Genomic DNA, 14,985 nt, shown 5'->3' on the forward strand with positions numbered 1-14,985 from the left:
TAGCTGGCGCTGGAGGAGGAAGTTGACAATGAGGATTCTGATGATGATGGGGTTTGTTTGAATAAGGCACCAGTGGAGACAGTTGTTGGCCATGGGATGAAAAAGCACATTGTCATGCCTGGGCATCACAGGGCAGGGCCACCCAGCATGCTTACCGTTCCACACCACCCTCTGCGACCACACTGAAATTGCGGTCACTTCGCAATTTCAGCGTGTTCGCAGAAATTGTTGATGCCTTGTGCCGGTGCAGCCATCTTTGTGATTGGAGCGGCTGCATGTGACGTCATGCAGCCACCCCGATCAAGCCCACAGTATGCCCCTCATTCTCACTGCCACGCCCCCGTTTCCCTGAGGCCACCTCCACAACCCTCCGTCTCCGCATCAGCTTTGTAATTCTTGTGGTTGGATCGCCAATTGAGATCCAACCTGCATAAGTTCCTAAATCACAGGATTAAAGCATTCAAATCATTTCAGAAAATAATAAAATAAGCTTCTAAAGACTATGTTATAAATCTCATATCGACTTGTACCTATAGGTGAGCACTGGCACATGATTTCTGAGTATTTGAACTTTTATGTAATAGACAAAAAGAACTGCTAATAAGTGTAAGATAACAACATGTACACTATATTTGTTTCATTATTGACATTTTTTTCAGTATGTGTCAGTGCAAAAACATCTAGGCAGTACGGATGGTGTAATGGTTAGCATTACTGCCTCACACACTGAGGTCATGGGTTTGTTTCCCACCACGGCCCTAACTGTGTGGAGTTTGTTTATTCTCCCTTTACTTTTGTGATAGGGGAGAATAGATTGTAAGCTCTACTGGGGCAGGGATAGATCTGAATGGCTAAATGCTAAAAGCTCTGTAAAGCACTACGGAGTATGTGTGCACTATATAAATAGCTGGTAATAAATAAATAAATAAATAATACATCTATATTTTCAATCTCAAACATAATGAATAGCTGTGTATAACAATTCAACATAAAATAATTAATTTCTCAGACTGCTTTAGACTGCAGGTATGTGTGCGGTCAAATGTGTAAAAGGTCCAGCCATTCTGCAGTTGTGAAAATAATTACTTCACTGTAAACACAGTAATTATTTTGATATGTAACAAGGAAAATAACAGTTATGGGTTGTATGAATGATGCATTGTACAGGTTCTCTGCACCATTACCATATTCATTTATATAAACAATAAATAATTTTAAGTAGTGCCTCTATTAAATATACCAAATAGCATCTAATAATTAAGGGAATGCTAAATCATTCCTAAATTGAAGCCTCTTCACATTGGGCACATTTTGATACCCCACTTAATATGGACAGTGGCTCATATTGACTAAAATACTGCAAACAGTGAGGCTATACAATGTTATACCCATGTTGTGTAAAATAAATATTTTTACAAACTAAATTTGACAGCTATGAAGCAGAAAATTAATTTTTCACATTATATGCAGATTTTTTTTATCATTACATACCATTTTTTATACAGTACTTACATAAATATTATAACACACCAAGCTGTTTTTTGGTTTAGGTTAAATCAGAGTTTTGATACATATAGTATAATTTATATTATTTATTATTGCTTTATTTCTATGGTTTACTTTTTATTTTAATATAAGATTTTTTTTATATACAGTACATTGCTTTGTTATATGAACATAATGAGTTACCTTTTGCTGGAGTTTTCTTTTCAGCTTTTTCTTTCTTGTCAGCCTTTTCTATTGTACTTACTAAAATGCAATTTGATATTATGAGTAATTTATGCACATGACAATGTTCTCATACAAACTACCTATTTTAGGGAGAAGGCAGGGTAGGGGCTACCATTTTCTAATATGTTTATTATATATAGGCCTTTTGACACGATTCTGTGGTAATCGTGTAAATTTTATCCCCGCCCCTACGTAAATATGGTCTAACCGTGACATTTGCTCTGCAAAGGGCGAGGCCTAATGTCGCAATTAACCCAACCATTTCCTCTCCGGGCATGTCCTTTTCATTGTGCATTAAACACTGACTGGTTTGTGTGGGGGTCCCCTATCATATGTAGAGTGCATTGATGGGGTACTGTATAAATAGACACATTCTCCATCATGTGCTTTGTTTTATATATATATATATGTATATATATATATATATATATATATATATATATATATAATACATTCCCAGGACTATGCATTTTCACTACAGTGCATAATTTAGTAGATTATACTGCATGAAATATCGGTGTTTACTATATATATTTATAAATGGGTCCAGACCCTGCACAATAGTATCTGTGTGATCAGCAGGATACTGCCGCATGTCTTCTCTAAAGGATGGCCTCTACCACTGCATTTTCCTGGTGGGCCCTTTATGCCCCAGTCCAACATGCTGATTACATTTAAACAAAATTTTGAATGTTATTTATTAACACAGCCTTATGATAAAAGGGTTTGCACATTTATGCCACCCAGGAATTTAACATTTCACTTTTTTCCTCAAATTTATTTTTTTATTTTTTTATTTTTAAAGGGAGCGATGGCAACCTAGGATGGTTGGTGTCTACAGAACCTTTGTACCATGAACCAGCCCTGCCTTCAGAGCCCATAGTTAGTTCTGTTTAGTTTAATTTCTGACATACTGTACAGTAATAGGGAGAAATTAGTCAAAGTGTTGGAAATGTACTTTCTCAACTTTTGTGTTTGTTGGTGCTGAAATCCACAGTGGTGTTATGTTGCAAGTGGTTTATGAAGTGAGATGATTGCTGACTTAAGGTGCATACACAATGGGCTTTTTAGCTCAGCGTGTAGGCATAGCGATGATCGCTGACATCGTTTGGCTGAAAAGCGCTCAGTGCATACACACTAAGCAATTTTCCCCCTGCTCAGCAATGTCAGTGGGGGTGAACGGCTTTCCATAGCAGGACGCTATGGAAAGCTGTCCATCCCACTGTTCATCTGCTGGTAATACTAGCAGTTGAATGGCTTCTGTCGGCAATGAAGCGTGGGCACGCATCAGTGCTCACCGCTTATCGCCGGGGCATACACACTGGGCGGTTTTGAGCTGAAAGCTCAAAGCACCAAAAGTGAGCTGCATTCAGCTCAAAATCGGCCAGTGTGTATGGGCCTTTAGACATAGAGAATATCTTTAAAACATCTCTCTTTTCTGTTACTAAAAATACTACATGTAGAACAAAAACTGTAATGTTTTACACTGACTTTTGGCTGTGGTTTTCTTCTCTGCTTTCTCCTTCTGTTCAGATTTCTCCTTGGCAATTACTGCAATGAGGCAAATATAGATGTTCAAACAAGTGACTGAAGCACATAGCAATGCATAACAGATTGAAAAACAAAATATGCTGTTACAAATTTACTCAGTATTTCTGTAACAAAAATTGATTGGCAATATCTCATTACAAGAAGATAAAAATAAGTGTATGCAAACTGAATCAAGAAACAGCAGATACAGTACATAGCAAATTAGTCATTCACAGATCAACAATATTCAGCATTACAGATTGGTGTTCATTACCATAACACCATATATGCGGATTAACATAGTGACTGTTAGTTGTCGATGTGCATTCACTTTGCATGAATTAAGATGAGAAGATATGAAATACATTTATAAAGGCTTTCAATGATAAGAAAAGACATGCATAGCAGTTAATATTTAGTATGTCAACTGTCTAAGGGAAACAATATCCAGCAAAGGTGAAAGCTTTATTACTCAACACAAGGTTGTACTAATTTTGGCCTGAAAAATACAGTTTATTTAATAAAATTATGTTATCATTTAGGTTTGAACTGCCTTTACACACTTAAATCTGCATGTAAAAAATTCCCCAGAAATGACATAAAGCAACAACTAAAATAGCAAAACAGTATTAACGAGGAGCCATAACACTGTACAACTGAATGTTTGTTATTTAGATGTATAGAGCCAATGGGTGTGGATTATTAGATCTATACTAAAAAGGTCTGCAGTCAATAGGTCTACCACTAATGGTAGACATACATTAAGTCAACGGGGTGAAAAGGCCAACAGGGTCAAAAGGTCAACATGTAAATGGGTGACAGAAAAGGTAGACACTTTTTATGGTAGACATGCATTAAGTCGACAGGGTCAAAAGGTCAATATAGAATAGGTAGACAGTAGGAAATGTCAACAGGGTCAAAAGGTCAACACAAAAAAGGTAGACTATTTTTTTTTTTTTTGGGGTGTTTTGTCACTTTTCTGCCACAAACAAGCCCCATTGTCATGTCAACCTTTTGACCGTGTCGTCCTTTTGACCCCATTGACCTTTTGAACTGTCTAACTTTTACATGTTAACTCTTTGACCCTGTCAACCTAGTACATGTCTACCATTAGTGGTAGACCCATTGACTGTAGACCTTATTAATGTAGATCTATAGTCCAGATACCAGAGCCAATACAGCTGTAATATGAAAGCAACCCTTTAACATAGGACAATATATATATATATATATATATATATATATAGGAGGGCTGTTATATATTGTGTCATTGTTGTCACACTGTAATATGGAGCGAATACTTGTGTTACATGGGCAGAATTTGCAATATTGGCAGAACTGTAAAATAATATGTGTGAGTAGACTGTTCTGTTTTAATGTGTTACAACATATATATGTCTTGTATAACGTATTAATCTATAATTTAGAAAATATTTTTAACTGGTGTTGTATGTCAATGTAATGATAATTTAATATTTACATAACTACATCAACTAACTGATTGATGGAAACTTTGGCAATTTGGGTAATAACATTTGCATGATTAATTATAAATAAACAAAAAACAATACAGTTTCCTTTTGAGAACTAACAGCCATCCTTTTTCTTCACCTTCTTTTCAACCCTTTCCTTCTGTTCAGGTTTATCTTTTGTAATTTCTGGAATACGGCTGCAAGATTATTAATAAAAATTTATTTTTAAAGTTTATAAATAAGTTTATACAGGTTGAGTATCCCTTATCCAAAATGCTTGGGACCTGAAGTATTTTGGATATCGGATGTTTCCGTATTTTGGAATAATTGCATACCATAATGAGATATCATGGCGATGGGACCTAAATCAAAGCACAGAATGCATTTATGTTACATATACACCTTATACACACAGCCTGAAGGTAATTTTAGCCAATATTTTTTATAACATTGTGCATTAAACAAAGTGTGTCTACATTCACACAATTCATTTATATTTCATATGCACCTTATACACACAGCCTGAAGGTCATGTAATACAATATTTTTAATAACATTGTGTATTAAACAAAGTTTGTATACATTGAGCCATCAAAAAACAAAAGTTTCACTATCTCACTCTCACTCAAAAAAGTCCGTATTTCGGAATATTCCGTATTTCGGATATTTGGATATGGGATACTCAACCTGTATATAAAAATCACAAATACTCTATGGCACCAATACCAAATGTCAATATCAGTGTCCAAAAGAATAAGTGTTAAAAAACCCTTTGAAATGTACTGTATATGGTACTTATATATAAAGCCACAGCTATCATCATTCTTAAGGTGTGTACACACGGTGAAATATTTTCTTTCGATTTTGACTATATAGTCAAAATCTCAAGAAAACTTAGTGCAGATCGCAAGGTGAAAGTCACCTTGCGATCCCGATTCGATCCCGATGCGTGGTCCCGCCAGGTCAGCATTGCAAGAAAATATAGACTGTGCAGGCAAGTCAATCCTTGCTAGATCGGTGTACTATCTAGTTCATCTCACATGTCAATTACATCTCACATAAGCCAAAATCGCACATAAGCCAAAATCGTAAGTACACATAGTCCATATCTCAAGAAAAGTTAAGGTGTGTACGCACGGTTAGAATCCACACATGATACATAAAAAATCTATATGAATTAGAAAAAAAAAGGGTACCTTTTAAACATAGAAAAATAGGGCAGAATTCAAATCTTAACGCGGGTCCTGGGAACCCACGAGCGCCCTCCGGCAGCTATTTAAATGTTGCTGTCGACAGGTGTAAGAAGTTAATTTCCACTTGCTACCTCCAGAAGTGGCGAGCTGAAATGCACGTAAAGAGACCCATTTGGGTAGCCAAATGGATCTTTTCATGCTCGCGTCCATTAGTTTAATCGGGTTTAGGTGCTTTGCATGCATAAACCCGACTCTAATGGGTGCGACCAGTGCAATAAGTGTGGACAACTATATATTGACCCACAATCTCCCATCACTTTAGATGGGAGTACTGGTGAGATTAAACAATTGAATTCCCCCTATAGAGAATTTGAAGGCAGATAAGAACCACTTGGCCCATCTAGTCTGCCCCTTTTTAACATATGTTTACCTCAAACCTTATTTGAGCCTTATTTCTTTGTAAGGATATCCTTATGTCTATCCCATGCATGTTTAAATTGCTCTACTGTCTTAGCCTCTATCACCTCTGATGGTAGGCTATTCCACTTGTCCATTACCTTTTCTGTGAAGTGATTTTTTTTCAACCAAATTTCCCCTGAACCTACCTCCTTCCAGTTTCAGTGCATGCCCTTGTGTTCTAAGACTTCTCTTCATTTGAAGAATGTTTCCCTCCTGGACTTTGTTAAAACTCTAGATATATTTAAAAGTTTCTATCATGTCCCCCCTTTCCTTTCTCTGTTGCAAACTATACATATTGAGATTTCTGAGTCTTTCAGAGTGTTTTGTACGCCATGCACCATTTTAATTGCACTTCTTTGTACATTCGCTATTGTATTAATATCGTTCTGAAGATTTGGCCTTTAGAATTGAACACAGTATTCCAGGTGAGGCCATACCAATGACTTATACAGTGGCATTATTACTTCTTTCTTTCTGCTACTGATTCCTTTCCCTATGGAACCAAGCATCTGCCAAGTCTACCTCATTGCTTTGTTGATTGCTTACCTGTCTTTGAGTTGAATACATACGCAACGCAAGAAGATCTTCCTTTCTTCAAGCCAACTATTATATGATATATATATATATATATATATATACATACACACACACACATTACTGCTGTTCCAGTTTCTTTACAACAATTTTTTTATTAACTTATTGATAAGTTTTATAAGTTATTTACTGTGTAGATATACCCCTAATGAAGTCATACTATATATATATATATATATATATATATATATATACAGTGTGGGTGTTTGCAGTGTAAAAGCCAAAACATTCGATAGGCCTTATATCCACAGAAACAGGCGGCACTCCACGGATTTGATGTGAAAACAAATTCTTTTATAAAGTGAGCAGCATGACTCGTCATGCTGCTCACTTTATAAAAGAATTTGTTTTCACATCAAATCCGTGGAGTGCCGCCTGTTTCTGTGGATATAAGGCCTATGGACTGTTTTGGCTTTTACACTGCAAACACCCACACTGTGCATTATCTCAAGGAGGGCACCCCGGTCTATGCTTTAGTATTTTGGAGTGCCAACTATCCCCATTGTATATATATATATATATATATATATATACATACACACATTTATTTTGTGCAGTACCCCAGTGTATTATACTATTTTTGTCTGTGAAACTGCTGGTGAAACCACAGTGTATTGATAGGTGAAAGTAAACCACAGTTTATATTATTATTTCTGACTCATACACGTATTGTGTGACATTGTTAGTGGAATGAACTGCAGTGTAATACATATTCTGACTCATACACTTAGTTTTTCACACTGTAGGTGGTAATTATTTTGTACAAATTGTGGTATGTGCTGTACCCCACTTTGTTTGTGTTTGTTGATAGATATGGAGGACAAACAATTGAGAGAGCAGGAAGCACATACTAGTGCTGCAGGCGCTGCCACCAGTCATGACAATACATGTCCATCAACGTCATCTACTAAGGCTGAAACCCAAGGACATAGAGGGCTTAAGTCAGGGTATATTTAATCAAAGAAGCAATACAATTTTACAGTGGTGTAGAAAAAAATATCAAAAGGAAAGTTAGCTGCAGAGAACCATAACATTGGCAATATGCAATTCACCACATGAAGGGGCAAGGAAAGACTCAGGCCTTGGCATTTGTTTATAAGTGGTGGCTCTGCAACTGTAAGTAACGCATCTTCTTCTGCCTCTCATGATGATACAAAATCTTTTCACTCAGAGTCTAGAAGAGGTGTCAAAAAAATGAAAACCACTGAGGCAGAAGAAGAAACTGTGCGTCCAGAACTGGCACATATCACTGAGGAACGTTTAGGGGTGTCCACGTTAGCTATGTGTGAATCTGACATTTCTCACACTGTCCTCATAGAGAGGCCTCTTTCTCCTCCTTCCACCATTTCTCCTCCTTGCACCATCAGCACATGTGGGTAGCAGTACAAGTATAGATGGTGATGAGGGCATAATAGAAATTGAGGATTCAGGATGTGTATACTACTACTATCTGACAATGAGAATATTGATGATGTTGTGTAAGTCAGCCACCAGTGGCTGCAGTTCTTGCCTGTGATAAAAAGAAAGCCATTGTGATGCCTGGACATAAGACCAAAAAAGCCACCTCTTGGGTGTGGAATTATTTTTACCCAAACCCTGACAATATTTGTGAGGGCACCTGCTCCATTTGTGATGCCAAAGTTAGTAGAGGTAGGGACAGCAGCCATCTAGGCACCTCCTCCATGTTACGTCATTTGCGTCAAAGTCATGAAATGTATTTTACAAGACTATAATGGAAATAACATCCTCATCAGCAACCTCTTCATTAGTGATTAGAGGTAGTCCTTCCAAAAAATTGCCTTGTTGGGGCCCTAACAAAGCAAGCACTTCAGTTATAAAAGTGTCAGTCCCTGTCACTGAAATGTTTGGTTTCTTAAACTGTGCATGCACTTTTTAATATACAACATAAGGATGGGAGGGAATACACAAGGACAATTCCACCTTGCACCACTGTTAATGTCTGCACTGCTGTGTGGCAATGTTTCATAATTGTGCTATAAACTGCTGTGTGTTTGTGATGTTGCTCTGTCGGTTAGTAACCAGCCAGCTTGCTGCAGCCTTTGGCCTAAAATGTATGAAAATAATATTGTGAGCTGTGAGGTGGTCACAATCGACTGCAAATGACTGGAAATTAATGTTATTGAGGTTAATAATACTATAGGAACAAAAACATGCAAAATTCTGTGGTTAGCTGTTTTTAAGATTTAAAAAAAAATACAGATCCAAGACCAAAACCCACAAGGGCGGTTATTGCAAAACCAAATACAGATCCAAAACATGAAGGAGATACAGATCCAAAACCAAAACCCATGAGGAGGCCGTCACAAATCTCTAGTTGGAAGGCATGTAAATGCAGGTCTCTGGAGATAAGGAAGACAACTGTCCCTTACTGTGGACCTCATAGTGACAAGATGGTACTGTGAATGAGCAGCACTTATGCCAGTGGCCATCTTGGTATGGGGAATGAAGTCTCCCTGGAGGAGCTGATGAAGTCTGTGGAGTAGTGTTCTCTACCTTCAACATCTCCCACCATCCGATTGCAAGAGGCAGTGAGTTGCAGTAAAAATGTTAAACATATTCATTCAGACAAGGAAATACATTTCACCTTATACAATAATGTGTAAAAATACACACTTGTCTTTAGGTATTCTTGAAAAAAATATACCACCCTGTATAATATTTTACTAACTGAAGGGTGGTTTTAAACTGTTACTCATTCTCTCTTCCTTATGCTGGATTGGATACTAACCTTTGGTTGGAGCTTTCTTTTCAGCCTTTTCCTTCTTAGCTTTCTCTGTTGCTAAAGCTGAAATGACACCGGTACATACAAATAAGCACAGTACATTTGGCAATATTCAGTGGACAGATAGTCATGTCCAGGGCGTATCTAGGGGTATGCGAGTGGTGCCACACAAAGAGTGCAGGGCATTGTGATAGAAACGGTTGGTGCCCGACTGTCCATGAATTTGGCTAGCAGAGTGTATAGAATGGCACCCTGCAGCTAGGATCTCTGCTGCAATGATGACTAGAGTGTCTTTTAGACGCTCCAGGCATGCACCCTGCAGTCTGTTAAGCCACCTGGAGTGCCCTGAGGACACTACGGATAATGCTGCTGTTATCAGCATATATGACTTCATCAGTCTCAACACCTGCGACCCTGCCTCCTTCATAACATCATTGGTCATGGAGTGTGGTCAGGGTTTGGCCGCACACCCTTCGTTATGGCCCTGATATGTGCTTATCTGATATACATCTTCCTGGATACAAGCACCAAAGCCAATCCAAGGATAGTACCAGACACAGTTCATCAACTCCTACACGCTTCATTTTAGCATACCTATGGCATCAGTTAGACTTCATCAAGGGCATAAGTAATGGATAAACCTACCTGGGTACTTATATCCAAACTAAGGGCCTAATTTATACCTGATTTTAGCAGCACAATTTTTCTCTAATGGGCAAAACCATGGGCCTAATTCAGACCTGATCGCTGCTGCAAATTTGTTTGGTGTTGGGCAAAACCATGTGCACTGCAGGTGGGGTAGATATAACATTTGCAGAGAGCGTTAGATTTGGGTGGGTTATTTTGTTTCTGTGCAGAGTAAATACTGGCTGCTTTATTTGTACACTGCAATTTAAATTGCAGATTGAACACACCTCACCCAAATCTAACTCTCTCTGCACATGTTATATCTGCCTCCCCTGCGGTGCACATGGTTTTGCCCAACTGCTAACAAATTTGCAGCAGCTATCATGTCCGAATTATCCCCCATGTGCAGTGCAGGTGGGGCAGATGTAACATGTGCAGAGATAGTTAGATTTGGGTGGGTTATATTGTTTCTGTGCAGGTCAAATACTGTCTGCTTTATTTTTACACTGCAATTTAGATTTCAGTTTGAACACAGCCCACCCAAATCTGTCTCTCTCTACACAGGTTACATTTGCCCCAGCTGCAGTGCACATGGTTTTGCCCATTAGAGAAATATGTTGCTGCTGTAATCGGGTCTGAACTAGGCCCCTAACTAATGAGATTACTGACTTGGAAAAAAATACAGAAACAGTTTCTTTTTCATATACTGAGTATCAAAGATGGTTGTGGTCTGACTTCTAGAATTAAACTTCTGGAACTACAAGCTAATGTATTAAAATTACATTAAAGGCTGTGATTGGCACTGCGGGTTGAGTATACCTTATCCAAAATTCAAAATCACACATTTTTTGTTCCCCTACTGAGATAATGACACATATATATGTATATTATATTATCATCTATATATATACACATAATATATAATATATATGTCATTATCTCAGTAGGGGACCCAAAAATGTGGTATTCTGAATTTTGGTTAAGGGATGCTCAACCTGTATTACACTTGTACAAATACTCCAAGACTGGGGCTAAATATAGCATTGGGTTCCCATCCAACCAAACAAACCACACTGCAGCTCCAGTTACAAAACAGTGCCAGTACTATGTCTATACTAGATGTGATGTAAATTTAAAAGTCCTCTATATAGAGAAATGATTTGTGTTTCTTATAATGAAAGATATTATATATTATAAAAATAATATTATAATAAGGAACACAGAGCAAGTCAATAGATAAAACATTCATATTTGTGTCATATTGGGTTTGGTCACATCTGGTATAGACGTAATACTGCAGATTGCATTGCCCATACTTGTAATGGGAAATGTGATCTGCTGAAATTTACTAATCTTAAATGTAAAAAAAATACCAAAGAGAGCCTTGCAATAACACCTTTTTTTCAGAAGGCATTATGTAGGCTTCTCTCCCTCACCCCTATTCCTGCTCTGCCCTTCCTAGACCAAAAAAGCCAAGAGCTGGCTTCTATAATCATCCTACAGTATGTGTCTAATAGACTACATGCTAATCACAGAGAAAATACATTGTTAATAGAAAATAAATCAAATTAAACTTACATCCATTCAGGGATTGTTGTTTGATTGGCATCTTCTCAGTGACCCAGTCAATTGATTTTTGTGGTCAACTGAGGTGCCAGCCAGGATTTATACTGCACCTAAACTGACTGCACAGATCAGCTGACTGGGTCACAGAGAAAGAGACCAACAATCACCGATCTTTGGAGCAGGTAGGTTGTATTTAATTTTTTTTCTATTATATCTGGGGAGAGGGGCAGAACAAGAGGCAGGGAGAGAGCAGCAGCACAGGGAAACTGGGGTAGAAAGTAGAGATGAGCGGGTTCGGTTTCTCTGAATCCGAACCCGCCCGAACTTCATGTTTTTTTTCACGGGTCCGAGCGACTCGGATCTTCCCGCCTTGCTCGGTTAACCCGAGCGCGCCCGAACGTCATCATGACGCTGTCGGATTCTCACGAGGCTCGGATTCTATCGCGAGACTCGGATTCTATATAAGGAGCCGCGCGTCGCCGCCATTTTCACTCGTGCATTGAGATTGATAGGGAGAGGACGTGTCTGGCGTCCTCTCCATTAGAATAGAGATAGATAGATTAGATAGAGAGAGATTGTGCAGAGTCGCAGACAGAGTTAGTTTACCACAGTCAGTGACCAGTGCAGTTGCTAGTTAACTTTTATTTAATATAATATATCCGTTCACTTCTCTCTGCTATATCCGTTCTCTGCCTGAAAAAAAAAACGATACACAGCACAGTCAGTCACACAGTGTGACTCAGTCTGTGTGCACTCAGCTCAGCCCAGTGTGCTGCACAGTCATCAATGTATAAATTAAAAGCTTATAATTAATTGTGGGGGAGACTGGGGAGCACTGCAGGTTGTTAGCAGGAGCCAGGAGTACAATTATATTAATTAACAGTGCACACTTTTGCTGCAGGAGTGGTGACCAGTGCCTGACCACCAGTATAGTATTGTTGTATACTACTAATATCTCTTTAAATATCAACCAGTCTATATTAGCAGCAGACACAGTACAGTGCGGTAGTTCACGGCTGTGGCTACCTCTGTGTCGGCACACGGCAGGCAGTCCGTCCGACCAGAATTGTATTATTTATTATTATATACCTACCACCTAACCGTGGTTTTTTTTTCATTCTTTATACCGTCATAGTGTCATCCTAATTGTTACGAGTATACTACTATCTCTTTATCAACCAGTGTACAGTGCGGTAGTTCACGGCTGTGGCTACCTCTGTGTCGGCACACGGCAGGCAGTCCGTCCGACCAGAATTGTATTATTTATTATTATATACCTACCACCTAACCGTGGTTTTTTTTTCATTCTTTATACCGTCATAGTGTCATCCTAATTGTTACGAGTATACTACTATCTCTTTATCAACCAGTGTACAGTGCGGTAGTTCACGGCTGTGGCTACCTCTGTGTCGGCACACGGCAGGCAGTCCGTCCGACCAGAATTGTATTATTTATTATTATATACCTACCACCTAACCGTGGTTTTTTTTTCATTCTTTATACCGTCATAGTGTCATCCTAATTGTTACGAGTATACTACTATCTCTTTATCAACCAGTGTACAGTGCGGTAGTTCACGGCTGTGGCTACCTCTGTGTCGGCACACGGCAGGCAGTCCGTCCGACCAGAATTGTATTATTTATTATTATATACCTACCACCTAACCGTGGTTTTTTTTTCATTCTTTATACCGTCATAGTGTCATCCTAATTGTTACGAGTATACTACTATCTCTTTATCAACCAGTGTACAGTGCGGTAGTTCACGGCTGTGGCTACCTCTGTGTCGGCACACGGCAGGCAGTCCGTCCGACCAGAATTGTATTATTTATTATTATATACCTACCACCTAACCGTGGTTTTTTTTTTCATTCTTTATACCGTCATAGTGTCATCCTAATTGTTACGAGTATACTACTATCTCTTTATCAACCAGTGTACAGTGCGGTAGTTCACGGCTGTGGCTACCTCTGTGTCGGCACACGGCAGGCAGTCCGTCCGACCAGAATTGTATTATTTATTATTATATACCTACCACCTAACCGTGGTTTTTTTTTCATTCTTTATACCGTCATAGTGTCATCCTAATTGTTACGAGTATACTACTATCTCTTTATCAACCAGTGTACAGTGCGGTAGTTCACGGCTGTGGCTACCTCTGTGTCGGCAGTCGGCAGGCAGTCCGTCCATCCATAATTGTATTATTATTATAATATATACCACCTAACCGTGGTTTTTTTTTCATTCTTTATACCGTCATAGTGTCATACTAGTTGTTACGAGTATACTACTATCTCTTTATCAACCAGTGTACAGTGCGGTAGTTCACGGCTGTGGCTACCTCTGTGTCGGCAGTCGGCAGGCAGTCCATCCATCCATAATTGTATTATTATTATAATATATACCACCTAACCGTGGTTTTTTTTGCATTCTTTATACCGTCGTCATAGTGTCATACTAGTTGTTACGAGTATACTACTATCTCTTTATCAACCAGTGTACAGTGCGGTAGTTCACGGCTGTGGCTACCTCTGTGTCGGCAGTCGGCAGGCAGTCCGTCCATCCATAATTGTATTATTATTATAATATATACCACCTAACCGTGGTTTTTTTTTCATTCTTTATACCGTCGTCATAGTGTCATACTAGTTGTTACGAGTATACTACTATCTCTTTATCAACCAGTGTACAGTGCGGTAGTTCACGGCTGTGGCTACCTCTGTGTCGGCAGTCGGCAGGCAGTCCGTCCATCCATAATTGTATTATTATTATAATATATACCACCTAACCGTGGTTTTTTTATACCACCTAACCGTGGCAGTCCGTCCATAATTGTATACTAGTATCCAATCCATCCATCTCCATTGTTTACCTGAGGTGCCTTTTAGTTCTGCCTATAAAATATGGAGAACAAAAAAGTTGAGGTTCCAAAATTAGGGAAAGATCAAGATCCACTTCCACCTCGTGCTGAAGCTGCTGCCACTAGTCATGGCCGAGACGATGAAATGCCAGCAACGTCGTCTGCCAAGGCCGATGCCCAATGTCATAGTACAGAGCATGTCAAATCCAAA

At 38.8% G+C, this 14,985-nt stretch overlaps 1 protein-coding gene across 1 annotated transcript in view; it reads right to left on the minus strand.

Moving 5' to 3' along the window:
- TRDN (triadin) overlaps window positions 1-14,985 on the minus strand; it is an 862,718-nt gene that overhangs the window by 643,600 nt on the left and 204,133 nt on the right. The window contains exons 11-13 of the mRNA XM_063919338.1: window positions 9,729-9,785; window positions 3,223-3,282; window positions 1,690-1,749 (exon numbers count right to left, since the gene is read on the minus strand). Coding sequence (XP_063775408.1) covers window positions 1,690-1,749; window positions 3,223-3,282; window positions 9,729-9,785 — 177 coding nt within the window. The remainder of the gene's footprint in view (window positions 1-1,689; window positions 1,750-3,222; window positions 3,283-9,728; window positions 9,786-14,985) is intronic.

Source organism: Pseudophryne corroboree, chromosome 4 (assembly GCF_028390025.1).
Source record: "Pseudophryne corroboree isolate aPseCor3 chromosome 4, aPseCor3.hap2, whole genome shotgun sequence".
Taxonomy (NCBI): domain Eukaryota; kingdom Metazoa; phylum Chordata; class Amphibia; order Anura; family Myobatrachidae; genus Pseudophryne; species Pseudophryne corroboree.